At 39.8% G+C, this 27,732-nt stretch overlaps 1 protein-coding gene across 7 annotated transcripts in view; it reads left to right on the top strand.

Annotated features, from left to right (window-relative positions):
• MEIS2 (Meis homeobox 2) overlaps positions 1–27,732 on the top strand; it is a 218,708-nt gene that overhangs the window by 43,897 nt on the left and 147,079 nt on the right. For all 7 annotated transcript variants that reach the window (XM_023230271.2, XM_023230268.3, XM_023230266.3 and 4 more), the window contains exon 8: positions 23,421–23,566. In XM_023230271.2, coding sequence (XP_023086039.1) covers positions 23,421–23,566 — 146 coding nt within the window. The remainder of the gene's footprint in view (positions 1–23,420; positions 23,567–27,732) is intronic.

Here is a 27,732-nt window from a genome sequence, read left to right on the forward strand (position 1 = left end):
ACAGTACACTTAGGAAAATTTTATTTATGTGCAACTAAAGACATGTAATAACTTGGATCCCATTTCTGAGGGTATTTAATTAAACTTTTTTGAATAAACAAATGCATGTAATGCTTAGGTTTACAGAAATTATCAGTGTCCTTAGCTTCTATTGCTTAGTACTAGGCCAAATAATTGAAAGAGCCTCTAATTCTTTATCTCCCATATGTAACATGTCAGCCATGACTATTTTACTTTACTCTTAAATATCTAATTTATAAATAGAAGCAATGTTGATAGACTCGTTTGACTCCCTTCTAGAAATAAATGACTCATTCTGGATTGCATGTGAGAGCTTCAAGCTGCTCTAAGTAAAAATCCACGACAATGAGAAAATTGTTGTGTTATTCATCTGGGCAGCAGGAAATTAAAAAAATACAAAAGCAGTCTGCTCCCCTAGTAACCGGGACCTTTTGCATGTTACAGATCACTGAGGGCAAACTTTGCATCAGTTCTGGGCACTGGGCAAATAAACTTATCTCCTCGTTTTTGTTTTTGTACCTTGTCATACGCTATGCACATTGTTGGTCATTTAAATACAATTGAATATATGCAGTAATCAAAAAAAGTTACCTTAATTTTTTAATGATTCCTACAGAATTCTTTTAGATTTTTTTTTTTTCGATTTGTAATTTTGTATTTATTCAAAATATGTATGTTTGCTTTAGAAATGGGGTTTTCCTTTTGAAAGAAATCCCCTGGAAAAGGGTCACCTCTGTTTTCTTTGGAAATGCAGGAAATCAACATGTCCTCTAGCAGTTATTTTTCCTCATAATATGCCCAGTAAAAGTGGTGGAATCTTGACCCAAGTGATCTGTGGAGCCTTTGCGGATGAATTTGGTGCCCACCGCTGTCCTCATTGTTTTGAAATTAAAGAGACAAGTGGTAATAGAAAGAGGAAAACACATTTTTAATGCAGAAATCATTTAGACCTGCAAAGTTTGTTGCCCAACGAGGAAAGAGCTGCACAGTGGTGCAGCACAGATCACATGATACAACCTTTTGACAACTGAGTGTCTGCTGGAGAGGTCTGTGAGAGATGACCTTTTGACCTAGGAAGGAATGCTGTGAAGGTGGGAATGTACTCCCAGCCCTGGCCCAGGAGAGAACACGGCAAACAGCCCCAGCTTCTCTGCTCACAGGATCTAGCTTGGTTTTCGCTTTGACTGTAGTGTCAGACGATAAAAACCTGAGAGGGTTTCCTAAAATTATTCCAGACCTTTACCATTACTCCCACCCTGTGTAACAGAGTGAAAAATAATGTGAGTTTTCCTATAAATGTATGTTGCAAGTGACTGGAGAAATCAGTTGTTCTCCCCACCAGCTCGTGGCCTAGAAGCCACGTCTTGACCTGTTTTCAGGCAGGGAATTAAGCCCATGCACGTTTCCTTTAGGGGCCTTAGGTGGGTGTGGGGGGAGTAGGGAGGGGAGAATGATCCATTGCTGTAAAAGCGTTCCCAGTAGCGATGATCTTCGTAAGAACAAAAATCCATTGTGCAGGGTTGTAACCTGAGAAACTTTCTGTTATCGTGCTTGTTTTACTCACCAACATTGATCCCGGGTACATGTGACCCTTTGAAAAGGAGCACCATGTTGGTGATTCCTCTTATTACTAAATACCATTGTGTTTATAATGGCCATTTATATATGGTTACACTCCACGCCCGTGTGGTTAATAGGCATTCTGTAACTCTCTGATGCCACCTGACCAGCACAGGATACAAGTCTTGGTCTCTTGATTACTCTCTTTGCCCTGTCTTCTGTCATTCCATGATGTTCTCTATGAAAGCAAAATAGAGGGCTTAACATTGCTGAAAATAGGGTAGCACAAATTCAACCGGGGGGGGGGAGACAAAAAAGCCTGGTAAAGCCTTGAAAAAAATAGGTTACTTTATTTATTTATTTATTTATTTATTTCAGTTCCACTACATGTCTGCATGCTTTAGCACTGATTTCTCAGCTAGTTGGGTCCCAGGAGGCCCCACTGAGCCCTGTACTGCTCAGGGAGTTGCAGCTTTATAAAATGGGGCAAAAATGTAGTTTGTATGAATTGTTCTTTACCTTGGTTTGGGTTCAGAATGGCAGCTGCACTCCGACTTTGTGTGTGACAGCACAAAGGCCAGCAAAACTGAAAAGCAAGTCAGCAAGTAGAGAGACAAAAGCAACGATCAGCTAATACAGCTCCACATGGCCTGACTAATTTATGAGAAAAAAACTGTTCTGTTCATTGGATCAGCACTCTGAGGAGGCAGGTGGAATTGTACGAAGTTTTCATTGACTCTCCCGAGCAACTAAGGACGCCACGAGAGATTCTTCTCAGTTTGAACTTTATCAGGGTCTACGCTTAATCAATAGAGTATTGGAAAAAGAATTAATTACTAAAGCAGAATAAAACAGCTGCATTTTAAACTAAGGATCCATCAATTCAGTAATCTTTCAGTTACAGGCTAGGTGCCGTGAGGATTTGACTCCATGTAATGAGGAACCCGGGGAGTTTCCTCCTGAACAGGCTGGGAATTCACATTAGCCTGTTTCAGCTATTTGTCATTAGTACAACTCATTTCTCCTCTCCTGCATTACAATTTGTATTTTATGTACTGTGGAACCCACGAAATTCCCACATTCATGGGAGGGAGGGCGTTAAGGCGGAAATCATTGTCACCCTGAGAAAGAGTCTTTAACCTAGCTCGGCCTCTTTATTCTGGAAGCTGCCGCGGGAGCGGTTCGGAGCTGGACCCTGCTCCTTTGTGCCCAGGGTGGGGGTCAGGGCCCCCGCCTGTTGAAGACACACTGGTTTGAACCCAGCCTGGAAATGTTTCATCTATAATTTCCATAATGGTGGATTTCAAGGAGGGCTGAGGAGGGTTATGGGAGATGAATTAGGTTTTTAGTGAGCTCATTAGGAAGCCAAACAGAGTGGAGACACAAGGCGGTGAGCCGGACTGTAATCAGTTCTGCTCGCTTTGTTCCCTGCCTTCGGGACATGTTTCGAAAACTTTCTGGCGGGGGCTGCGGAGCCGGTGCTCAGGCGAAGCTGCCGTCCTGGTGGCTGACTTGTTGATTTGTAAACCTCTTAATTCATTTTTTTTGTTCAATTTAATCTTTTCTTTCTGAAGGAAAATTAGTTGAATGTTAGCCCTCTTTGCACTATTCACCTCTTAAATTATGCTCATTTTGAAGAGCTTGTTATGCCTGAATAAACATGAAATGACTTGGCATTTTCCCATCAGAGGCACACCCATTTTAACACCATGTATTTACCATTCCTGGAAATGTCTCATTAACTTCTGAAAATCTGCGAGCATGATATTTTGGGCTACTGTAACACACCTCTTGGCAGTCACAGAAGGCAGTTTGGTTAATGCCTCATAATATCCATTTTTATTCTCAACATGAAGAAAGACTCTCTATAGAAAATTGATGCAGTTTGCTCTGCTAATTTTCATGCTCATTCCAATTAATTTAACATGACCCAGATTTTCTTCCTCGGGCTCATCCTGACTAATTAGTAAAGCAACACCTAGAACAAGTTATGTTTAATAACATTGAGGAACACTAGTTGTGAGTGATTTTGATGCTAATAAAGATATTCACTGATGGGACAGATATTTTATGTCAATTATGGTATGTAATTTAGAAGTCCCAATGTGCTGCTTGGAGTATGGAAAGGCTAGCAAATCACTACGGGAGATAATAGTGTTTTTAAGACTTCCGCAGCACCTAAATAACCACTGGGACCAATTACTTTATTTTTTGTGGTAGAACTGGCAGGATTGTTAACTGATTCCATGGTAATGAAAGGGGTGGAGCTGTTGCATTACAAACCTGACCCATATTCACCAGGGCTGAGCTTTCAGTACTTAGTGAACCTTATCGAGAAAAGAAAAGCAATCAGGGGCATCAGAAAGCAGCATTTGTTCAAGGAGAAGGAGTGGTTTCTCCACCTCTGTGGTTGGCGTTCTTTTATCACATTTTTGTCAGTGAGATGAATCAATCTTACTGCATACAGCAAGGTTGAAGGTGGTGGTGGCTGTGGCAGTGGTGGAAGGTTTCCAGAGTCGAGTAATGTTGTTTAATGTTGAGAGCTCTCCACATTCTCATGAGGAAAACAGTTGAAAGTGAGGCTCTAGGAAGTGGGGGGGAAAAAACCACACACGCAGGGAAGAATTGTGTTTATTACATTTTTAACAAGTATTTCATCAGTGCCTGTGATGGGCCAGGCACTGTTCTATGTGCTAGGAGTGAGGAGAGATAGGAAAAACCCAGTGCCTGTCCCCAGGATGCTTACGTTCATAGTCAATGTAAATTTCCTATTGTCTTAAGTTGATCGTCCTCCAAATCTTGGCATGAATTACTCAATAGGGTATGGAAATGTTATGAGCTTTTATAGGAGAATGGGAAATTCCGGACTGATGGACTCTGAACTCTCAGAGATAGCCATCACAGGATGCAGTCAATTGATGTGAACCCTGTTTCTGCCACCGGTACCTGTAAGACCTTGGGCAAATTACTCCACATCTCTAAGCTTTAGTTTCTTCATGTGGAAGATGTCAACCCTCATAGGATGATGAGAATTAAACAAAAGAATTCATATAAAGTCTTTAGCAGAGTTTCTGAAACAGAGTAAGTGCTCAATAAATATTATTTTGTATTAATGCTGTCGTTATTATAGAAAACACTTAGAGTGAAAATTTCTCCAGGGGCATATAATAGAATGTAAGCTAATCATTTCTCAGTGCTAATTACTGTTGTTGAAATTTGAAATTAGAATTGACAGGAATACTTCCTTTTTCTAAATATCACAAACAGGCTTCTTTCTACATCCCTCTTTAAAAACACACAAAGTTATGCCGGGCACCGTGGCTCAGCCTATAATCTTAGCACTTTGAGGCTGAGACAGGAGGATCGCTTGAGCTCACAAGTTGGAGACAAGCCTGGGCAACATAGGGAGATGCCATCGCTACAGAAACATTTTAAAAATCAGCTGGGTGTGGTGGCACATGCTTATAGTACCAGTTATTCAAGGGGCTGAGGTGGGAGGATTGCTTGAGCCTGGGAAGTTGAGGCTGTGGTGAGCTGTGATCATTCCACTGCAGTCCAGGCTGGGTAACAGAGACCCTGTCTCAAAAACAAAACAAAACAAAACAAAAAACAGTTAAAAACATGCAGTCTCCCCACCTCCTGATTTTTCATTGTCAAGTTTTCTATGTGTAAAATCAGTGACCTCTCATAGGTCGGGGCTTCCATTCTTAGAATTTATTTCTACTTTATCTTTTTCATCTGGTCAATATGGAAAGAGAATATAATTGAAGGAGTTTGTGGGAGTGAGGCTAGAGATAAAAAACAAGCAAATTGAAAAATAGAAAAAGCAAAAGAAAAGCCTTATTACAATTGCTAGTAAAGCTGGAAATAATGCTTTATGGAATTGCCATTTTGGTAGATCAAAAATAGTCAAATATTAGTGATTTCAGCTGGTTCAGCCTAATACTATTAGACACCATAAGTAATGGAAAGTGCTACAAGCAAGGCAAGAAGTTAGGAAAACATTAACCTCACTTGCTTTATCTGTTAAATGGGGACAATAGTCTATGCCTCTGTACTTGGTTGTGGTAATCCATAATTGAAAAGAATTGAGAGCTGAAAAATTATTATATAGATATGAGGTATTTTTATCCAAGATCATATGTTTCAAAGTTTAGAATGTGAGTCTCACAATAACTAGTCCACTAGTCATCTTCCTGTAATGTCTTGTGGTTGATTATAGAGGATATCAACTTCATCTCCCACCAGAATAATATGTCAACTACAGAAAAACCAGATATCTTAGTGGAACTTCTATAGATTTTAAAATATATTTTCAAAATGAAAAAGTTCTCTAGGTTATATAGTTGTTTTCACATTTTTGATCATTTAAATAATACAACACTTTTAGGAACTCCAAATTTGCTTTGGAATCTTTGAACCTTCACACACAGTATGACTCACAATATAAATAGTTGAGGAAGTCATTACCAACTTTAGTAGATGTGCATGAGGTAAATCGGACAGTTATGTTTTAACTGTGCCAAGACCCTCTGTTAGGAAGAGTTTTACAGCCATGAAGTGAAGTTGGCCCCTCTCCAGTGATTACTGACTGGTGGTAGAAATTGTGTTCTACTGGGTCAGCGATGAATTCCTCACTCAAATGGTGTCGAGTCAGCCAGTTTTTAATTTGTTATCTTCTCAAGAGTGCATTCGCCGACTTTATCACTGAGAAGAATGACTCCCTAGCCTAGTGTGATCAAGATCCGGAAATTTGCTGTATCAGCATATTAAGGTTGGACTGCTATTTGATTGGTAGCTCTTAGATCTGATCTTACAGCAAAGACGTTACTTCTGTCATAGGCTGGTTTACCACAGGTATATGAATAAACCTACTGAGAAAGCAAACCCCTTCCTTTCTTTCCTGGGAAAAGGTTGAACAACTTTTCCTCTCAAACAAAAACCTTTACAGTTCCTGTTGTATTAGCTGACAGGGTCTGAATAAAGCCATATGGGTGCCCTTCGAGTTGTCTTTCTTCATGACAGAGAATGGGGATATGTCGTGGCAAACTAATAATTACATGGCTTTCAGCTCCTCACCTTTCTAGGAGAAAAAGATGGATGGCAATCAGGTATGAAAATGTTTCCCACTCAGCAGTAGCACACCTGACCCTTTGCTTTGGTGCCATTTGAGATATGAGTTTTGGGAGAATAAGGAAGACATTTGTATAAAGCAAATGTATTTTTCAACCAGTGGTGACACTATTTTCATTTTTGTTATGTGAATGGACCTTTAACATAAGTGAAAGAAGGAAGGAAAAAGAGAATGAAATGGAACTAACCTTTATTGATTATCTAATCTGTGCCAAATGTCACACATCTCAAAAGTCAGATGGATCACTTGACCATAATTGGCCAATAGTAAGTGACTACTTATCCAGGTTCAAAGCCTTAAGGCATTGTTTGCCCTGCCTCTCAGCCACCCTTTAAAAATATGAATTCCATTTCTGTATGGGAATAGAGTCTGTGTGGTGAGTGGAGAGCATGAACTTGAGTTCAGGATTTAGAGTTCAAGACCCAGCTGCATTATCAACTAGCCACATGACTTTAGGTGAGTTTCTTAACCTGTCCAGCTTCAGTTTCTGCTTATATTAAATAGGCATTAGAATACCAAACTCTGAACTGTCCTGTGGTTGAGATAAAGCCTGCCGAAACTGGCATGTAGTAGACGCTCCACAAATGTTACTTCTGTTTCATCTTTATATGGTGGATTCAGGGGTTTATCTGAAGGCATGGAGCTGGCTGCAAGGGCTAATGTTATTTCTATATTATCCATTAATTCTTGATCTTGAGAGTACTCAGTCTTTCATGAATGATGCGGTTTTCCTCTGAAATTGTCTAAGATCTCCAGTGTGGTGTGAGATCTTCTTTTACTTAGTAGGAATGGGTTAAGACTGAATTTCCTGAAAGTTTTAAAAAGTAATTTATGAAGAATTACTTTTATTACCTTTCAAGTTATTATCGGTATTTTATTTTTTTGCAACTTGGATAGTTCTTCGTTAACCATGTATCTTATAACGAGATTTGCACAATGGAGATATTTTTTGGTAAAATCTGCAAAGTGCGTTCTGACCACCCACCTTACATCTTTATGAAGTTAAAGAAAATTGTATCAGTCAACACATTCATAAATATCATGTTGAGCTTCTCCTCACAGCTTCTTTCAAGAGCTGCCCCAAATCATTCAGAACTTTGCTGCAATTACTGGGAGAATTCCCACTCCAGCATCTCTGTATTGAATGCTATACTTTCCACCAAAATGTGTTTTATGCCAAATAACAGGTTTTTGATGATTTAACTATAATTTGCTTATTATTTTTATGAACTTTATTGAGGTATAATTTACATACAAAAATTGCACCCATTTGAAGTATACAATTTAATAAGTTTTGGCAGTTGTATACACTTATGAGACCAGCACCATAATCAAGATACTACACCATTCCATCATTACCCCAAAATTTCCTTATACCCCTTTTAATCACTCCCTCCCTCTATATATGTCCTCAAGTAACCACTGATCTGCTTTCGGTCATTATGTATAAGTTTGCGTTCTCTAGAATTTGATATATTTGAAATCATACAGTATGTGACCTTTTGTGTGTGGCTTTCTCCATTTAGCATGATTTCAAAATGGACCACGCTGGGTGCATCAGTAGTTTATTCTTTTCTATTGCTGAGTAGTATTTCAGTGTGTGGATATACCACAGTTTGTTTATCCATTCAGACTGGTTCGTTTTAAGAAAAGAAATAACTAACATTTATTGATGCACCTTTGCTATGTCAGGTACTGCATGAGGCTGGATGTGGTGTATGAAGTCCTTAACTTTGTTAATAAGTATAAAGCATTGGGTACAAAGTGGAGACACAATAAGTAATAGCTATTTCTCATTTCATTTAATTTTTTATGGTTAACCTGTCAGGTATATGTAATTTTTCCCATTTCACAGATGAGGAAATTGAGGTTCAGAGGGTTAATCTCTTGACTGAAGTCATACTCAACCAATAAGGAATAGATCTGGGGCTGGTCCAAGTGCAGTGGTGTTTACAACTAATTGATTAAAACCAGTCACAGGTTTCTTCATTTCTTCTTCACTCACACTCTTTCACTTTGACTAGTCTTAAAAAATACAAATAAGAGGCCAGGTGCGGTGGCTCACGCCTGTAATCCTAGCATTTTGGGAGGCCAAAGCGGGTGGATCTACCGAAGTCAGGAGTTCGAGACCAACTTGGAGAAACCCCATCTGTACTAAAAATACAGTATTAGCCGGGCGTGGTGGCACATGCCTGTAATCCCAGCTACTCGGGAGGCTGAGACAGGAGAATCGCTTGAACCTGGGAGGCAAAGGTTGCGGTGAGCTGAGGTCGAGCCATTGCACTGCAGCCTGGGCAACAAGAGCGAAACTCCAGCTCAAAAAAAAAAAAAAAAAAAACTCCATCTCAAAGAAAAACTATGAACTAGATCTGAAAATTCAACACAAGATCTGTTTTATTCCAAAACTCGTGCTTCTTCCATCACATCACCATTTCCCCCCATGAGTATGTGCTTCTGTGTCTATGTGAGGAGGAAGTGGAGAGGCAGGGTGGAGGGACAAGGACCGCATCCGAAGCCAGTATCCAGTGTACAAACAAAGCAGTACAGCTGCCCACAGAAATAGAAAAATGTCAGATATTTAGAAAAGTATGTAGGATGCTCTTCCAAATGTCGGGCCCCTAATGTTTATTGTCTGTTTCAATAAAGTTGCTTCTTCCATGGAGTGTATCTTCCAAGTTAATGCCTTTGAAATTTATGACACGTCAACTCTATGGCCAATTTACAACTCTTAGAGACAAACATTCTAGATAGTTTCTGTTTCCAAATTTTAGATATAAACCCACAAGGCATAAAAGCGTATTCCAAGAAATAAGAGAGCCCCCCATCCATTCCTTTGATAAAAGCCCGGGCACAAACTATGCCCATAACTTATACAAAGTTCTAAGAATATGAGAAAAAGAGATACGGTTTTTGACTTCAAGAAGCTTTCAATAATTGGGTAGAAATGTAGTCGTGGGGTGTGTGTGTGTGTGTATCTGTTTGTGGAAGTATTCTGGAGTTCTGTGTGTTAATGTAAGCCTTGGAAGAGCAAATATTTGGACTAGGGTTCTGCTGTGATGCAATAGAATTGAGAGTGGAGAAGGATTAATTTTAGCATGAAAGTCAATATACATTCTATAATGCATATCTTTGTAATATAAACAGCATAATATCTATCTCAAATGTTTTCGAGTACATATGTTTGTCCACAGGCAGGGTGCTAAGACAATATTAGTAAGTGGCCTTGAAATCCCATTGTTTTGAAGCAATTCAGAAAAGATTATGGATACTTTCAAGTTCAACTACTAGGCTTTTATATTTCTTCCAGCATGCTTATTTGTAGTGGGAAGTCAAAATCTGTTTTTGTTTTTGTTTTTTTTTAAAAAAGGCCAGGTGCAGTGGCTTACACCTGTCATCCCAGCACTTTGGGAGGCTGAGGTGCATGAATTGCCTCAGCTCGGGAGTTCAAGACCAGCATGACCAACATGGTGAAGCCCCATCTGTACTAAAAATACAAAAAATCAGCCAGGCATGGTGGCACACACCTGTAGTCCCAACTACTCGGGAGGCTGAGGCACAAGACTCGCTTGAACCCAGGAGGCAGAGGTTGCAATGAGTCGAGATTGAGCCACTGCCCTCCGACCTGGGAGACAGAGTGAGACTCTGTCTCCAAAAAAGCAAAAACAAAAACAAACAAAAACAAAAACCCAACTTTATTGAGATATAATTCACGTACTATGCAATTCGTCCCTAAAAGCTTATAATTCAGTGGTTTAATAGATTCACAAAGTTGTTCAATCATCAACAGAGCCAATTTTAGGACATTTTCATCACCCCCAAAGAAACCTCACACCCATCATTTCCATTTTCCATGTACTTTATAGGGCCTCAGGGTCTGCTGTTCTTTACTGCATAGGCTATACGAAGAATGATAAACTTGTGCTATTTTAGATTATTCTTATTAAGCAGCCACATTATTTGTTTCTCTAGGGCTATTAACGTATATGTAGCAGATATTCGTTTGCATTCTATTACAAAACATATCTGCTTGGTCTCAAATAATGACACTACATTTATTTAAAGCAATCATCATAAATGGAATATCTGAATGCATCGTTGCTACTTTTAAAGTGCTAGCAATTTAATTTGTAAGCTTCTTAAACAAAAATTCAAAGTTTGATTAGGAAACTCTATTGTATAAAAATATTCTTTGAAAAAAATGTTCAAAATATAGTTTTCTAATAGTTAACAAATGTGTTCCAAATTTGGTGTGTTAATGGTTTAAAAAGTATTCACCTAAAACCAGTTATCAACTCCATAATACTATTGTTCATTTTTTCTATAGGTAACTATCACTAGCTTCCTAAAAACTTCATAAAGGGCATGTTGATATATATCTCTAACAAGTTATCTTAGTTAACATTATTATTATAGAGATGGCTGTCTTTTAAGATAAAGAGTTATTGTGGGGGTTTTTTGCACTATTTAACAATGCCAGTTTCAAAGTTGCACTTTTATTAAAATATTCTTTTGTTTTCATTTTACAATAGCTGGCAAAGTGGAAGAAATATTCAAAACATCTTTTTTGTTGTTCTACTCTTTGAAATGATATCTGCTGATATAAATTCACAGAGCAATACCATCTTAAGAATTAAAACTGATCAACCATTTTATGTTATAAAAATCTTTGTCTTATTTTTGTTTTAGATAGCAAATTTGATAATGAAGTAAAAACTCTTAAAAATGGAATGAAATAATTTCTGTTATAGATAGAACTTTGCTTTTTTGTTATTTCTTGCAACAAATTTTATTATTGGTAAATATTTAGCTGACATTTAATGTTTCATTTAATAATAAAGTATGATGAAAGAGACAGTAAGTTAGAAAATCCTTTAGTTATTATTGATCTACACTAAAACATATAGTATAGGTTTGATGTAGTTAATACATTCTTGGAAGCAGACTAATTATATGCTAGTTTTAGTTTAAAATGTTAAAAATGTGTTTTATGTAAATGGCCTTTTGTAGGAAATTCTTCTTGCAAATATAAAGGCCATATCTTTACTTGAAAGACCTGTGGATTCGGAGATGTTAGCCAGCTATCTTTACTAAAACACTTCACAACGCTAAAAATAGTCCACTTCAGTTAAATATGGATATTTTAAAAAAGAAAATCCCAGTTAGACTGCAACAGAAGGACATTTTGTGTGACAATATTTTGCATGATTAAAAATTTAAACAGAATAACAGCTATTTATATTTACAGTTACATGAGAGTAATTACTAAAGCAGACAAAATACTTAGAGCATAATTTAATAATGTTTTCCTCTAGCAAAGGTGCCAAAATTGTTATTTGCATAATTTTCACAATTTGTACGGAAACATAGCTAAGTGAAATTGGGAAGACACATTTCTCCGACCACCTTTTTTCTTCTGTAGGAGATGTGGGAATGAGACTCATATATCATAACAACTCATTTTTGTATACTTTTCCATAAAAACCATGACTCTTGTGTCAAACTATTAGGTGAAAGAGATGGGATCCATTCATACTTTCTCTTTTAGGGTCTTTCTTTCAATGGCCAGCCTCAGCCCAACTTCAAGGCTCCTAATTATAACATTTACCGGTTCAAAGATTAACCTCCTGAGAGGGGCGTTCTGGGCTCTTGGTAACTTGATCAGGTTGGTCTTCTCTTGGTCTCTCTCTCTTTCTGGTTCTTTGTATCACAGGAGGGAAATGATGGTATCTGGCACATTCCTAGGATGACTTGAAGATAGCAGCCTTCTGTGTTTAGGGCTGAAAGATTGTGAACTCTGTTAGCTGAAATGCCACTCTAGGGAGGTGAGCAGAACATTAAAAAAGCTTTAGCTGTAGGTAGTGTAGTGCAAGTAGAGTCAAATTTGAGAGCTGGGACTTGAGTGGACATTTGTCCCTGCTTTCTACCTTAATAAAATCTGAGTGTTAACTGTGGAAAGGGGCATTTGAGAGATCACTAAAAATGAATCATTAGGGTGCCCAGAAGAGCTTTATTATGATGTACTGTGAATAACTTCAGAACATACTCTGTACTTTTATATGTGCTTATCAGGTAACTGAGTAACAAGTACATTCTTTTATCCTGCACCACAGAGATTAGGCAATCTGCTGAATTATAATGGCAGAGGAATATGCTTTTCTACTAGAGTCAGTCAGTATCCTTTAGAGAATTCAATGGGAGACTTAGGAGAACAGATATCCTTTCTTAAAATATTTTAAAATTGGTAAGCAATATATATATATATATATATATATTTCAAATGACAATGAATTTTATACATATATATATTTTTTTAATTGAGAATAACCACATTTAGTGAAGAATAGGCTAAAAGTGTTGGAAGCTTTCATTCTCTTCTGCTATAAAGGATTAGAGTGTTCCAGTCAATAAACAAAGCCATTTTATGGTTCCTAACGGGTAAATTGAGGGGACTGATTTGGTCAAGGACCAGTATGAGGATGTTTCTGTTCAACAGTTAACAGGATTCAACATGATATGGAAAATACAGGCGTGCAAAACTATACTACGACACTCACATTGCCAGCTAAAGCCTAAAACACAGCCACATTTACATATGTGTCCATCTGTCTGTTTTTACACTTTATTTTTCCAACCAGTGGGTGAAGTGGTTTTCATCCAAGCTGCAGTCTGAATTTTTTTTTTCACCCACCACTTTCCATTATATCATATAGATGCATATTTTAAAGTGCATGTTATTTGTCTCTGGACGCACATTTGCACAGCCTTGGCTGGGTTTTCCTTTCTCTTCTGGAAGGTTAGCTCATCTCTGCGGGCCTGTCTGCTTTGCAGCTGCCTGTACCAGCCAGGTTGTCTCAGGATCACTGAGTTAGTGAGCAGTTAGTTACCTTCTCCAGGTTGTAGAAATCTCCCATCACAGGCCAGAGTGGAGCTGCAGCGGCCACAGTCTGGGCTGGTCAAGCCAGTGAGAATGGAAGTGCTTTCGGTCTCTTCAGTGGAGAGCCTGCGTAAATCCTGTGTAAATAGAGGGAGGATAACAAAGAATGAGCCCCTGCAGCTCTGAGCATTTGGAGCCATTTGGGGCTGAATTTGCTAAATGCTGCTTATACCGCCTGAAAAGTTGAAGAGAAAGGAGCATAAAATCCCCTCTTTTTTTCCCTTTCTGCTCATACTCCGGGGGGAGGGTGTTCAGGACCAGGGAAGCCTGAGGTAAGCCGATGAAGACTTGTTTTTTCAGTGCTCTTTTGAGTGTGAAAAAGGTGGCCTGGGTCACTGTCCTCTCTTTAATGTCGGAAAACCCACACAGTTAGTAAATGTTGCATGTAAACGAAAGCATTTCATCTCTTCTGCTTCCCTCCATGCTCGTGGGCCATGAACTAGTCACTTGAAAAATCACAGAAAAATTTCACTTTAACATGTCCAGACAGTTAAGCACAGCAGGAGAGTAAAAGAGATCAGTAATTAGCAGGTCTCACTGCTGGCCCCTCGTCCTCCCCATGTTTCTGGGTCTACAGCCCCCTCCCCCCAACTGATCTGATGTGGAAAAAAGGTAAATTGCATGTAGAAAAAAATTTACTTTGCTGATGGTTTTTGGAAAGCAAGTTCTGCAAGGCTGTATTCTAAAGCAGAATTACGCAAAAGCTTCTTCTTCTTCTTCTTTTTTTTTTTAAATCTCATTTGAAATCCTGATGCAGGTTTCTCAGTGGGATGCCCTAAATTAAACCCCTGGAAGGTAGTCCCTGACAACCACTGAAAGAAAATACCTTTTGGCTCTTAGTATGGTGTAATCCTGTTTTCAAAGTACTATATTTAAGAGGAAAAAGGCGTAAAGAAGTGATGACGGAAAATTAGTCTGTAAAAATACTGTGTTGCAGTTCCATTATTACATTATTCTTCATTTTTAACTGTAACGTTTCTGAATAACCCAAACAAGCTGGGTAGTGGGCAGTCCCCTCTCTCCCTGCACTCTCTCTTCCATGTTGGAATAGGGCAGAGTTGAGATGGAGCACCATTTTTATAAGCAGTATATGACATGTGTCTCACATCATCTCTGCATATATGCACAGAGTGAAACACTGGGTGGGATATAACCTAGTGCCCACAGGGCAGGGAGAGTGGAGCGAGGGAACCTAAGGCATGGTGACTACTAGAAGCCAGGGGATCTCTTTCCTGAGCACTTTCTTCAAAGCAGGTTTGTTCTCCTCAGGTTCTAATTAATATATCTAGAGGCTCTTGCTATCAATCTGTACATTTCGCTAACATTTGAGTGTTTACTCTTTCTCAGGGCTTGGGCATCAGAAATGCAAAAGCTCACAGACAAACTAGTAGAAGCTCACAGACAGACAAACTGTCATAAAACAGATAAAGTGCAAGAAGAAAAGTAAATAACAGAGGTAAGAGCAAACTGCTGAAGAAGTAGGGAGCATAGTACACTAGCTCTGTTAATGGGAGCTGGGGAAAGCTTTATGAAGCAGATTCCTTTTTCTCTGAGCTTTAAAGGTTGAATAGGAGTTTGCTAGTAAAGAAGAATGGGAAAGGAGGAAGGAAAAATGAAGAGAAAGGGCATTCAAGGCCAATAGGAAGGATTAAAGGTATGGAATCTTGAAAGATCCCTTGGTTCAGAAAAGTCTTTAAAATTCAGCAGATGTTTCTGCTTCAAAATCATATTTAACTTGAGCTTTAGAGCCACAGGAAATAATCGTAAGCCTGTAGATAAAGGGTAGGCTCATACTGGATACACTCATCTGTGCAAAAATTATGAGATGCTTGTTTCTTGGTTCATATTTAATTTTAAGTGTACGGTCATCCAGCGTCTGTCTGGGACATAAATGTGAACATACAGGGCCTCTCTCTTGGCGTTTATTTCCTTAGCAGTGAGGGCAAATCCAGAATTTAGCTTCACCCTTCACATCTTCTTCTCACAGCAGCTTGAGGAAAGGAATAGAGGAGGTAAGCATGGGCTTTGGAGGACAAGTGCTACTCTGCCACTTTCTGTGTGGCCTTTGACAAGTTATCTAATCTCTTTGAGTCTCAGTTTTCTTATCTGTACAATGGAGATGATAGTAGTTATTTTATTCGTTTGTTGTGAAGATTAAATAAGGACTGGAACATTACAAGTGCCCAGTGGAAGTTACTTGTGGTAGTGATCATAATGAAAGCGACAACAGTGTGGATGAAGAAGAGACGGGCCAGGCACGGTGGCTCATGCCTGTAATCCCAACACTTTGGGAGACCGAGGTGTGCAGATCATGAGGTCAAGAGATGGTGACCATCCTGGCCAGCATGGCGAAACCCCGTCTCTACTAAAAATACATAAATTAACAGGGTGTGATGGTGGGCACCTGTAGTCTTAGCTACTCGGGAGGCTGAAGCAGGAGAATCGCTTGAACCATGGAGGTGGAGGTTGCAGTGAGCCGAGATTGCATCACTACACTCCAGCCTGGCAACAGCGTGAGACTCTATCTCAAAAAAAACAAAAAAAACAAAAAAAGAGGGGACGGTGTTCTAGAGAGAGAACTGGTACTGAAAACTCCTACAAACTATAGAAATTTGCATATGTATATGTATATGTGTCTCTGACTATAGGCAAAAACATTAAGTTCATCTACAAATATATTTCAATAATTGTGCACAAATCGATGAAGCATTTTAAACAGTGACAATTTAATTTATATAAATTTAGGTTTAAAATAGCATATAACACATATAAATATCTTTATATGAATAAATATACCTACTTCCTGGAAATGGGTTGTCTGCAAGATATCAATATTGATATCTGTCTACCTGTATTTGTGTATATATAAAATTAGTGAACTTACATTGTGCAAAATTAAAATGTTAGTGAATATGGTAAATTTCTGTTGCTACAAAAAGAGCAGATAAAAGGTCTTGTTCCTCCAGATGAGCTATCATTCTTTATTTACTTAACATATATTTTGTATGAACATATTTAACTATTAAACCTGGTCTAGAACTAGGGAGAAATGTGACAATTAAATAATGTACCTCAAGTTCCCTAAAAGAAGTACAAGTACTGTTAACCCAATACGTACTAATTTGTTTTATTTCTCTGAAGACACAAGGCTGAGAAGTCAGTTTTAGGTGTTTGACAGTGTGCCAAATGTCACAGAAACTTTGTTCTATCTTTTAAAAAGTGACTTTAAAGGATGTGAATATACCATTGTAATCCCAGTTCTATGAAATGTTTAACTGTACTGTACAGTGATGACATCAAAGTCCATGAGATCCTACTTCATGGACAGTAGGCTTCAAATATTGGTAGCATCTCTGGGTTCTGAGGGTCAGTCTAGTGCTGTCCATGTCAGAGTCTTCACTTGGACTGTGTTAAACCAGTTATGAAACTTCTGAGTCTCAAGAACTCTTGCTGTACTGAATATAATTAAAGCTCTTGCAGGAACTGGCTGACTTCTGGAGAAGAGTTTGCACATTTCTATTTGAAGCCAACTCGGACCAGGTCTACCTCAGTCCCAGCCCCAGGGCCCCAGAACTAATCTGTTTTCTGTGCTTAGACCTTTTCCTATAGAATCACATTGTTTGGATCTGCCATTGATAACAGTGTTCAGACAAGGTGATGCTTTGAAAAGTGAAAGATAATTGACAACGTTAATGTGAGAATAACAGTGGCGGTAGCACTGACTTGAAGTTGCCATGGCTGGACTCCAGTTTGTCCTTGACCATGTGTAGCTATGGCATCTTGGGCAAGGATTTAATCTGGCTTCAGTTTCCTCAGTGGTAAATGTCAGTTTTGGTGGGGATGGGGTAAGTAGAGGAAGATAGACTAGGACTGTCTTGGTTGTTGCACTGTTTTTCTGATAGGACGAGTAGAAAGAAGGCCATATCTCTGTAGTATCAGACTCATCATAGCACATCATCATTGCTTTTATCATTTTTTCATTCCAAATCATATGCTTGATATTCAAAATATAGATAAATTGTTGGTTAAATGGAATAAAGTAAAATGCCAAACAATGAAGTGGCATCTTTTTGCCTGGATGGTTGATTTTTTTTTTTTCCTTTCTTTTTGAGATAGGGTCTCACTCCGCTGCCCAGGCGAGAGTACAGTGGTGCAATCACTGCCCACTGCAGCCTCGAACTCTTGGGATCAAGCGGTTCTCCCACCCCAAGCTGCTGTGTTCACCACCATGCCTGGCTCATTTTTTGTAGAGAGAGGGTCTCACTGTGTTGCCCGTGTTGGTCTCAAATTCCCGAGCTCTAGCAATCCTCCCAAACAGGCCTTCCAAAGTGCTGCGATTACAGGCATGAGCCAGAACGCCAAGCCTGCCTAGGTAGTTTTTTTTTTTTCTTTTTTTTCTTTTTTGAGACGGAGTCTCGCTCTGTCTCCCAGGCTGGAGTGCAGTGGCGCGATCTCCGCTCACTGCAAGCTCCGTTGCCTCCCGGGTTCACACCATTCTCCTGCCTCAGCCTCCAGAGAAGCTGGGACTACAGGCGCCCGCCACCACGCCCGGCTAATTTTTTTTTTTTTGTATTTTTAGTGGAGACGGGGTTTCACCGTGTTCGCCAGGGTGGTCTCCATCTCCTGAACTTGTCCTCCGCCCACCTCGGCCTCCCAAAGTGCTGGGATTACAGGCATGAGCCACCGCGCCCAGCCTAGGTAGTTTTTATGACCATGAATTTTATGAATGAGAATTTTCTTTTCTTTTCTCTTTATCTTTTTAAAAAAATCTTTTCATAATCCCGGGTGAAGACCTGAGATTACAGGTGTGCACCACCACATTTGACTGATTTTTGTATTTTTTGTAGAGACGGGGTTTCACTTACATTGCCCAGGCTGGTCTTGAACTCCTGGGCTCAGGTAATTCACCTACCTCAGCCTCCCAAACTGTTGGGATTACAGGTGTGAGCCACCGCACCCAGTCTTGGTAGAATTTACCATCAATCATCTGAGAATCCTCTCATGGTGTGCCGACGTCCTTCCTTGACTCAGTGGATACACAGCTATGCGTATGGGTACTTGCCTACACCCAGATGCCGATGGTATCCCAGGATTTAGCTTCCTGCAGTTAGACACTCTCATTATTGCTCTTTTAAGTAGGTGTGTGCTGGAGCAACCTACCAGAGCAGTGTCCTGCTCTGAGCATAATCTACTCAGCTAAGGAAAGCACGTGTGACTTCCTTGAGAGCATAGGTGTAAATCCAGCTAGAGATGCTCTCAAAATGCTTCAGAGTCTTAAGACAGGAGGAGGACCCAGGGATTAGATTCAGGCCTTCAGACAACAACAAAGGAGGACAGCCAACCACGGGGATGCTCTCTGTGCTTTATGGCAGTGGTCCTCGAGCTGGAGCGGGCATCAGACCCTCCTGCAGGGATTATTAACAGGGCCCCGCTGCTAGAGTTTCAGATTCAGTGGGTCTCAGCTAAGACTGAGAATTTGCATTTCTCACAATTTTTCAGCTAGTGCCAATGCAGAGAGCCAGTGTTCTATAGCTTCTTTCTCTCTGTTTAACCCTTACTACCAGAAGACTAGGATGGGGATTTAGAACACAGTGAATAAGGCCCAGGCCAGATTGCAGTTACTCACCATGACCGCTAACCTCATTCATGGGTGTAAAGTAGAATTTTACCTACAGCAGTTACTCACCATGACCGCTAACCTCATTCATGGGAGTAAAGTAGAATTTTACCTACCTACCTGTTCCTGAGGCTGCATCTCATTTCTATTTAGCCAATCTAGTCAGTGGCTTCCCAAAGCCAGTTAAAGCACCAGTGCTATGCTGATTGCCTAAGCAAACACGAGGAATTGTCGAAATTACAAATTCCTTTTTCCAGCCCTAGCACGTTTTGAATCAGTAGGTCTGGGATGAGGCCTGGGGACCTGTGTTTTTAACAATCTCCTCTGATCATTTAATCCACTTCAGATTTATCTGTCCACAGGCCTTGAGTCTTCCTTTCCATGGTCACACACAGTATGTTTCACTAATGCACATTTATTTACCCAAAACTTAGACTATGCCCTTGGTCAAGGGATTAGCAACCTTTCAAAAGGAGCATGCCCAGTATTTCTTTATATAGCTCTTCATCATCAGAGGCATCAGGGCTGGTGGAATGGCCTTTGGTTTAGCTCTGCAGAAAAGCCCTGTGGGTACTGAGCTCTTCAAAGAAGCTCTGTTCCTGGCGTGTTTAGAAGTTACTCTGTGCACACAGGTAACTCACTCAGCTGTTCCAAGGGAACAAGACCTTCACCCTTTAGATATACAATGTGTACAGTTGCCCCACCATGGGGGTTGGTAAAAAGTGGGGAGGGCACTTGCATAAGCTCATGGATAAGCTCAGTCATTTACTCACCCAACCGACAATCACTGGTTATCTGCTCTGAGTCAGGCATGGAGGTATCTTCTCATAATCAAAAGATAAGCCATAAACAGTTCCTGCCCTCAAGGATTCCACAATTTTGAATCCTAACTTCAGATGCTATCTCCTTACCTCATTTGGCACGTGTATTTGTGCTGGTATACATACCTTTTTCCAGCACATAAACTCATTTGGCACATGTGCCAAGGATTGTCAACTATCTTATACACACAACCGCACACACACAAGCGCACACACACAGCCTTAAAAGAAAAAAACACCAATATCCATGTTGAGTTACTAACTCTAGCATCAGCTGCAACGTTTTATTTTAGGTTGCAGTTCACACAGTTGTCTTTCAAAAATTTTCTTTATGCTGTTGTTAGTTCTCTGTGCTGGAGTTGGTCCACAGTCCATTGGAGGAAAAAACACTTGTGTTTATTGTTGTGTTTGGGAGAGGAAAATTCCTCTTTTTATAGAGGTATAAACATATATTAGTTTAAACTTTTGTGTCTAGTATCTAGTCATTAATACAAAACTAGACACATTATTGTTTATAATTATTTGTTACACTGGATCTAAATTCAAATATTTTACATTTATATACAACGGGTTGCTTTATATTAAAATTTATGTGATGCTCCTGTCTTCTCCAGTTTAAGTCAGTCATCAAAGGATGCTCAATCTAGCTATATTTCTTTTTGAGCTAAATATAGTGAATCATATAGTTTGAAGGTGTTACCAGCCCTCTTTGCTTTTAAGAAAGAAAAAAATGCACCATGGAAATGTGTCTCTCATTTTTAAGGTCATTGATTGGGTTAAAAAGGCAAATGACTTTTTTCGTTGAACTTCCTTCAATTAAGCCATTAACCTTTTAAAATAAGTGCATTCAAAAATCTATCAAAAAAAGCTACATGAGATTTTAACAAAATCCTGACAATTTCAGCTTAAACATATACACAGAAACCATATGTGCTTAGAAAGAAATATATACACACAGGCATTGTTTACAGAGTGTGTTTTTATATTTGGAAGACATTGAAGGAAGAGCTATTCCATACATACATTATCTGAAATGTACATTCAGATAGCCTACATAGATTTCATATTAACAGAAAAGATATCTTTATCCATGGTAGGTAGACAGACAGACTGACTGACTTCAAACTTGCACTTGCAGTGTGGATTTTTTTTCCTCATCTCCGGGTACTGCTTTTCAAAATCGCCTCAGGCTACAGAACAGCACCTCAGATCCCCAAGGCCCACTGCCTGGCTCCTAATAGCCACTCTCCATCTGTGTCACATGAACAGCTGAGGAGATCGCGCCAGTGTCTGTATTTTGGAGAGCACATCCACCCAGGTTAAAATGCTAGGGTTGCCAAGGAGCAGTCAGAAGCCATTAGTGTGGGTGAGAATTTGCCTTGCAGCAGTTCCTTGGCATGGTGGAAAGCGTGTGCACGTGTCCCTGCGTGAGCTTGGGTGTGCTTGTATGTGTGTGTGTCTCCTTGTCCAGGCGACACCCTGGTGTCCATGGGTGTGCAGGGAGGATGGCAGATGAAAACTAGACTCTGTATATCCAGTATTGAAAGAGTCAAACGCCTTTTGTTTCACTGTCTACTGATTCGTTCTTTGACTATATGGGGTCCCCCCTTTTTTTTTTTATCATAACAGAAGGCAAAGAAAAAGAGAACAGCAACTCCGGGGTCATGCTGTAGTGTTTGGGCAGATGGAAGGGAGCTGCTTTGCCTTGGGGCAGGGTGGTTGTGATGAAGTGGCCCGTCAGTCTGTAAATAGTGAGGGTCATCTCTTCCGTGTGATGGAGGGGATCGCGTTGCAGTGAAAATGGAAATGTCAATAAAATTAATCTGCCAGCTCTTTGCTGTGGCTTTTCTGCTTCTCTGGTCAAAGAAGGTTGAGGGTTTTTTGGCAAGAAAGGAAAAGAACAGGTCCAGGGAAGCCCACAGAGCAGACCCAGAAGTTAGAAGGCAAGTGGCCCCGTGCGCAGGATGGCTGGGCTGCAGCACAGTCCGAGAGGAGGCAGCACGTCTGGGAATGAGCTGGTGGATCTCTAGTATTCCTCAGAAAGCTACAGAGCATCCAGCTCAGGCTACATTGAGCACAGAGTTTATTGTTTTAGGCTTTCTTGGACAAGGTTTTTACTTAGCATGGGATTTATGGCATTTACTGCTAATGAATGTCTATTCTTAAATTACAAAAACCCCCATCTCAGTGCAATTCCCAGATGTCCTTCCCGGACCCTGGCTTCTTAAACACCAGCAGGGAGCATAAACTCTCCACTTCTCTGTTTTCCTCTTTCGTGTGGCTTCAGGCTAATGATGTGCAAGGAAAACACAGCCATCTATAAAGCCCCAGTGCTGTCCCCGTATTCTTCATTTATTTTGCATTTGATTATGCCACAAGTCGGATCTTGTTTCTTTCCTTTTTTTAAAGTTATTAGTTCAAATATTAATGTAGGGATATGGCATATATTGCTGCTCTTGATTGATGCCTTCCCAAAAACAGGAAGACGTGCTCGTATGAATTTTAAGAAAGTAGGGGTCCTGCAATGCCTTGCCAGAAGAGTTTTTCAGATACATAATTTAGATGCCCTCCAGGCAGGCTTTCAAGGCATTTTTGCCGGAGGGCAAGAAAAAATAACTATGACTGTTAAAAGTAAATGATTTTTGCTAATGCACAATTAATGCCAGAGAAAAGCACAGAAGAGAAAGATGCTGATAGAAACTTCTGATTAAGTGAGCACCCTACCTTGATGTGTATCTTTTTTTTTTTTTTTTCATGATAATGATCAGTGGTGCAGAGAGCTAAAAGTTTTCATGTCATGCAAATGCCGAGTGCAGGGTCATATGAGAAGTGCGCGAATGTGCGTGCTTAGGAGGTGACAGCTCTAGGAGGGGCAGAGCAGGCAGTGCGTTATGTGCAATGAACAGTGACACAGTTACTGTCACCTATGCAGGCAGCCTAGAATATATAGACTACAGAACATTTAACTTGATTACCCTACAGTATGTGTTCACTCTGGGCATGGGGATGCGTTTCCACTGAATGGGTTTTCTGATGGCGTTTTCCCACATTGGATTCCATAATTGACAAAGAGCTACTGCACTGTGTCAAGTGCACAATTATAATTGAATTAATGATATGGGCAAGTGTGAGACACACAAAATTAACATTTGAAGAGGCCTGGTTTAATTTTGTCTTTTACATATTTGTGTCTCCAATTATACTTTAATGAAAGAGAATATACCCGCTTAATGGATTTCTTTCAACAAGCTTAGCTGAGCTCATCATTAGCTGCACTTGTGGTTGGCACCCTTGCGATGTTTTCTCTAATGTATTTTTATTTCTTTCTACTAGGGGATGGTTTAGACAACAGTGTAGCTTCACCTGGTACAGGTGACGATGATGATCCGGATAAGGACAAAAAACGCCAGAAGAAAAGAGGCATTTTCCCCAAAGTAGCAACAAATATCATGAGAGCATGGCTCTTCCAGCATCTCACAGTAAGTCAAGATGAAAGAGAAAAAAAAAAATAGTGTTTGTTGTTTTGCTAGCAAGTTATACGGTCTCACACAGATTTTTTTAAAACTAAGGTGCCTATTTTCTTATTCTTGAAATCTGATGACTAACAGAGTAGTTAAGTTTTTTTTTTTTTTTAATCAACTATTACCATCCAAAGAATACCCTCTAGAAAGTAGCAGGTTTTTAAGGAGCCGGGAATGGACTTTATTTAAAATGATCTAAGACCCTAAACAGCATATGTAAGTAAATTTGTTATTTATGCTAAAAGTGTGAAAGCAACTTCAGATAATGCAACAGCAATCAAGGGAAACGGCTGTAAGGAGCTCACAAATCCATAAACATTGCTGATTATACTATTAACGAAAGCCGTCTCCTCTAGGAGGCAAAAGAAAAAAAAAAAAAAGCACCTTGCCACATGCATGTCCAAGCTCACAGTATCACGTGCAGCTTTAATTGCTGAAGCAGTTTACAAATATATCATGTATTTATATGACAAATTCAGAAGGGTTATAGGTGCTATAATGCCTTTGTTTGCAAGGTGGACATTAAAGGTTCTTTTTTAGCTGCTCAAGTCCATTATCTTAAAAGCTAACCATATTCACTTCTGGAAAGGGTTTTACTATGTGCAACATTTTAAAAGTAACAATTTATCTTTATCTTCCTGTTTGCAATCCTTGTATGTGTGGATACATACTGTTGACTCTAAGACTCTCATGACCAAAAAAATACAATATATTTTTACAGAGAAACTAGGCATGCTTATATTTTACCGTTCATTTGGAAATTCTGGGAAATCAGTAAAAATTTCAGAGGATGCTTCTTGCTATAATATTGTTTTCAGGCCATTCATTTAGGCTAATACTTAAAAATAGAGTAGCACATTGAAAGCTGAAGGTCTTCTTTGATTATCCAACTTGTGTGTTGCCATGCTGAATGACATTAGTTACAGTGTCATGGGTCCAGGACAAGGTTCCACTTTTATTTATGGTGGTGGTGGCTGATCTGCTCTTCTTGCAGAGCTGCAAAGGGCAAGGGGTGGAGCGGTGGTGGGGAGGGAAAAGTGATAGATTCACATTCCTAAATCGGCCATTTTGATGTAAGGACATTAGTAGCAAACTAAGGTGTATCGATCTGGCCTGTGGTGTCAGGATTAGCTGGGAGAACCAGCCAGGCTGCCGTGGTAGTGGTTATTCTTGCCTTGCAGCTATGGCCATTTCAAAGGTCAGGGCCCTGCACTGACTCGGCTCAGAGGAATTAGACAGAACATGCGGTCTCTGGACTGATTACTTAACCAAAGACAAAATAATGAGTCCTAAGCAAATACTGACTAATTGAAAGGGCTGTAAATCCATTACATATTGGTCAGGGATAATCAGGAGTATTTAATCACTTTTATCTATTCAGGAGCACTGAAGCTGCAACAGCAAAGCCCTGAACCTTGCCATGTGGTTATTATTCTCATCATTATCAAAATTACTTCACAGCTGTTCTTTGCTACATCACCTCAGCTGGAGATTTACTAACCTGTAAAGTGTTTTTAATTTGGAAGTCGAGTGAGTGTGAGGGGAGGGGTTTCTCATTTTTAAATGAAGGTTGGTTTGGTTAGAGTAGCAACTAAGAAAGGCAGCGTCGCTGCGGATGACAGGCCAGCTGCCTTCTCCTGACCAGCTCACCTGTTTGGTTGGCTCCCTCTGTCTTTCTCCATGCTTGGTCTTTCTTGGTTGAAAATAAACACTTCAACAGCTGCTTTCCAAGCAAACAGCTACGTGTGTTTTCAACCTCTCTGTCATCAAAACCCATGTCAGAGAACAGTAGAACCTTAGAGAATGCAGCTGCTCTGTTTATAGATGAGGAAACAGACACCCAGAAAGGGAAGTTACTAGCTGAAGGTCAAGCTGAGACAAGGACCCAAGCCTTCCAAGCCGCCGACTCTGCGATTTTTCCACATTACAATGACTTTGCCAAAATGACGATCACCTTTACCAGTTGCATAGAGATCTCACGGTCTCCACCAGCAATACGCTCAGTCACAAGGGAGAAATACGGAGAAGGCAAGTGCTGTTTTCTTTTCTTGTTTTGAAAGCTCCGTGTTACCCCAAACTTTCCAAATATAGAAAGCCTTACACCTGTATTTCGTGAGTTGAACCTCACGTGGGGAGTATCAGGAACGCTTGATGCCTTAACTCCCTCCTCCCTGGCCAGGACAGCACCCAGCATACACCATGGCCACAGACTGAGAGTTGTGGGTGGCCGGTTATTTCTGGGCACTTGTTGTAACTCTGCTGTGCTGCGAACCAAAAGTAAGAGCTTGTACTCACCTCGAGAGTGCTTTCATCTAGTTGAATGTATGCAAGGCTTTGTGCAGAATTCTCTGTCCAACTCTAATTTTTAATGGCTGCCTGTCCTCGGGTGGGGAGAGAGGACTCAAATAGCCTAAGCTGGGGGAGTTGGGAAGTCTGTGTTCACGCTCTGTGATCCTCTGTACTGGCTGAACCTCAGTTAAGTCCATTGAGTTCCCTGGACCTTCTGTTTCCCCGTTTTTCAAATGAGAGGGACACGTTGCAGGATGGATCACCTCCTTTCCCATGCTCCTAGGTTTTGGTTCTGCTCAAGGACATTTAGTCAGAGCAGCGCCCTGTCCCAGCCTCATGGGTCATTCTGTCCTCTCTTTTCCCCTTTCTCTTTGCTTTTGCTTTTCACTAAGTACTTTATTTCTCTCCTGACCTTCACAACATGCCCCTTTCATTACTTTCTCCCACTGGCTTTGTCTCCCATCTTTCTCTCGGTGCCGCTCCCCTGCCTTTTCTGCACCTCCCTTGTAGCTTTAGGAAATTCTCCTCTGCTTGCTCTTTGAAAATGTTTTCCTTCTTCATCCACACTTCACCCCACTGCAGAGAAGAGGTTCAGTAACTTTGATGAGAATGGTCCTGTAAAACTTTTACTTTCCAATCTTTAATGAGCTGAAAGATTTACTCAGCTGTAATTCTGAGCTCAGAAACCAAGAATAGAGACCCCTAACTAGCGACATGTTAATTTAGATTTCTTTTCTTACATGCACTAACAGGCATGAGGAAGTCCTTGGAACTAGAGATGCCCCACTATATTTTTCTGTCATTTAATTAATTTCAACTTTCAAAGTGAAATGTTGGCTCTAGCTCACTGAAAGTAGATGCAGTCTAAATTATTATTTCATGTAAATTTCTTTACAAGTGCATGATTCAATATGCATTTCTCCATTATTAGTCTCTTTAACATTATTTCAAACTGGTTTGTTCCCTTTTGTGCAGTGTGACCTGTTCTTGTATTACAATAATCCCTGATGTACCCTTTTTTCTTTCTTTTTTAAAAAAGAAGCTAATTGAATTATCTCATTATTTTAATTTGTTAAGCAAATGTATTTTGCATCTCAGGATGTGTTCTTAAAGAAGGGGGCTGCTAAGGCTTTGCCCCCTGAATGGGCCATTGGCCCATTTTGACATTCATGCATTCATTAACTAGCAGAACATAAAAGAACTCTGGTTGTATTTTTTTTTCCAAACACCCAACCAGCGTGGAGCAACTTTTCCCAATAAGCCACAGGGGTCTTTCTACATATGTTCTCAACTGCAAGCTATTGTCACCTATTCTGAATACCTCAAAAGGCCCAGAGGTGGAAAAAAACCTACCTCAACAAAGGCCAACTGTAGCAATTGTTAAGTCTTGGTCTCAATATGACAAAAATCATTCACCCTCAGTTTTCTTGGAAGAACAAGTTCCACTCCAACTGTAACAGTTAAAACAGTCTCTCAAATTCCTTTGCACCACCAACTTTAGGGAAAAAGCTAACAAACTTGCACTCATTGATTACGCTGAGGAAAATATTTAAACAAAGTCCAAAGTGGCATTTAAAAAATCAAGTGATTTGATAAACGATTTCCATAGTCAGAATTAAGCATTCTGAATTTGCTTAATCTGGGGCTAAATATTAATAATTAGCCTCAAGTGTTTAGTTTCTAACTACCTATTTTCAAAATGCCCCTTAGAAAAATCCCCTCTCAAAAAATTCACAATAATTTTAACAAAATAAATCTATCTGTCTATATATTTTTAGAAATTCAACTAGCAAAAACTTTGTATATACCATTACCCTCTTCATTGGTTGATGGCT

This window comes from Piliocolobus tephrosceles, chromosome 6 (assembly GCF_002776525.5).
Source record: "Piliocolobus tephrosceles isolate RC106 chromosome 6, ASM277652v3, whole genome shotgun sequence".
NCBI classification, from domain to species: domain Eukaryota; kingdom Metazoa; phylum Chordata; class Mammalia; order Primates; family Cercopithecidae; genus Piliocolobus; species Piliocolobus tephrosceles.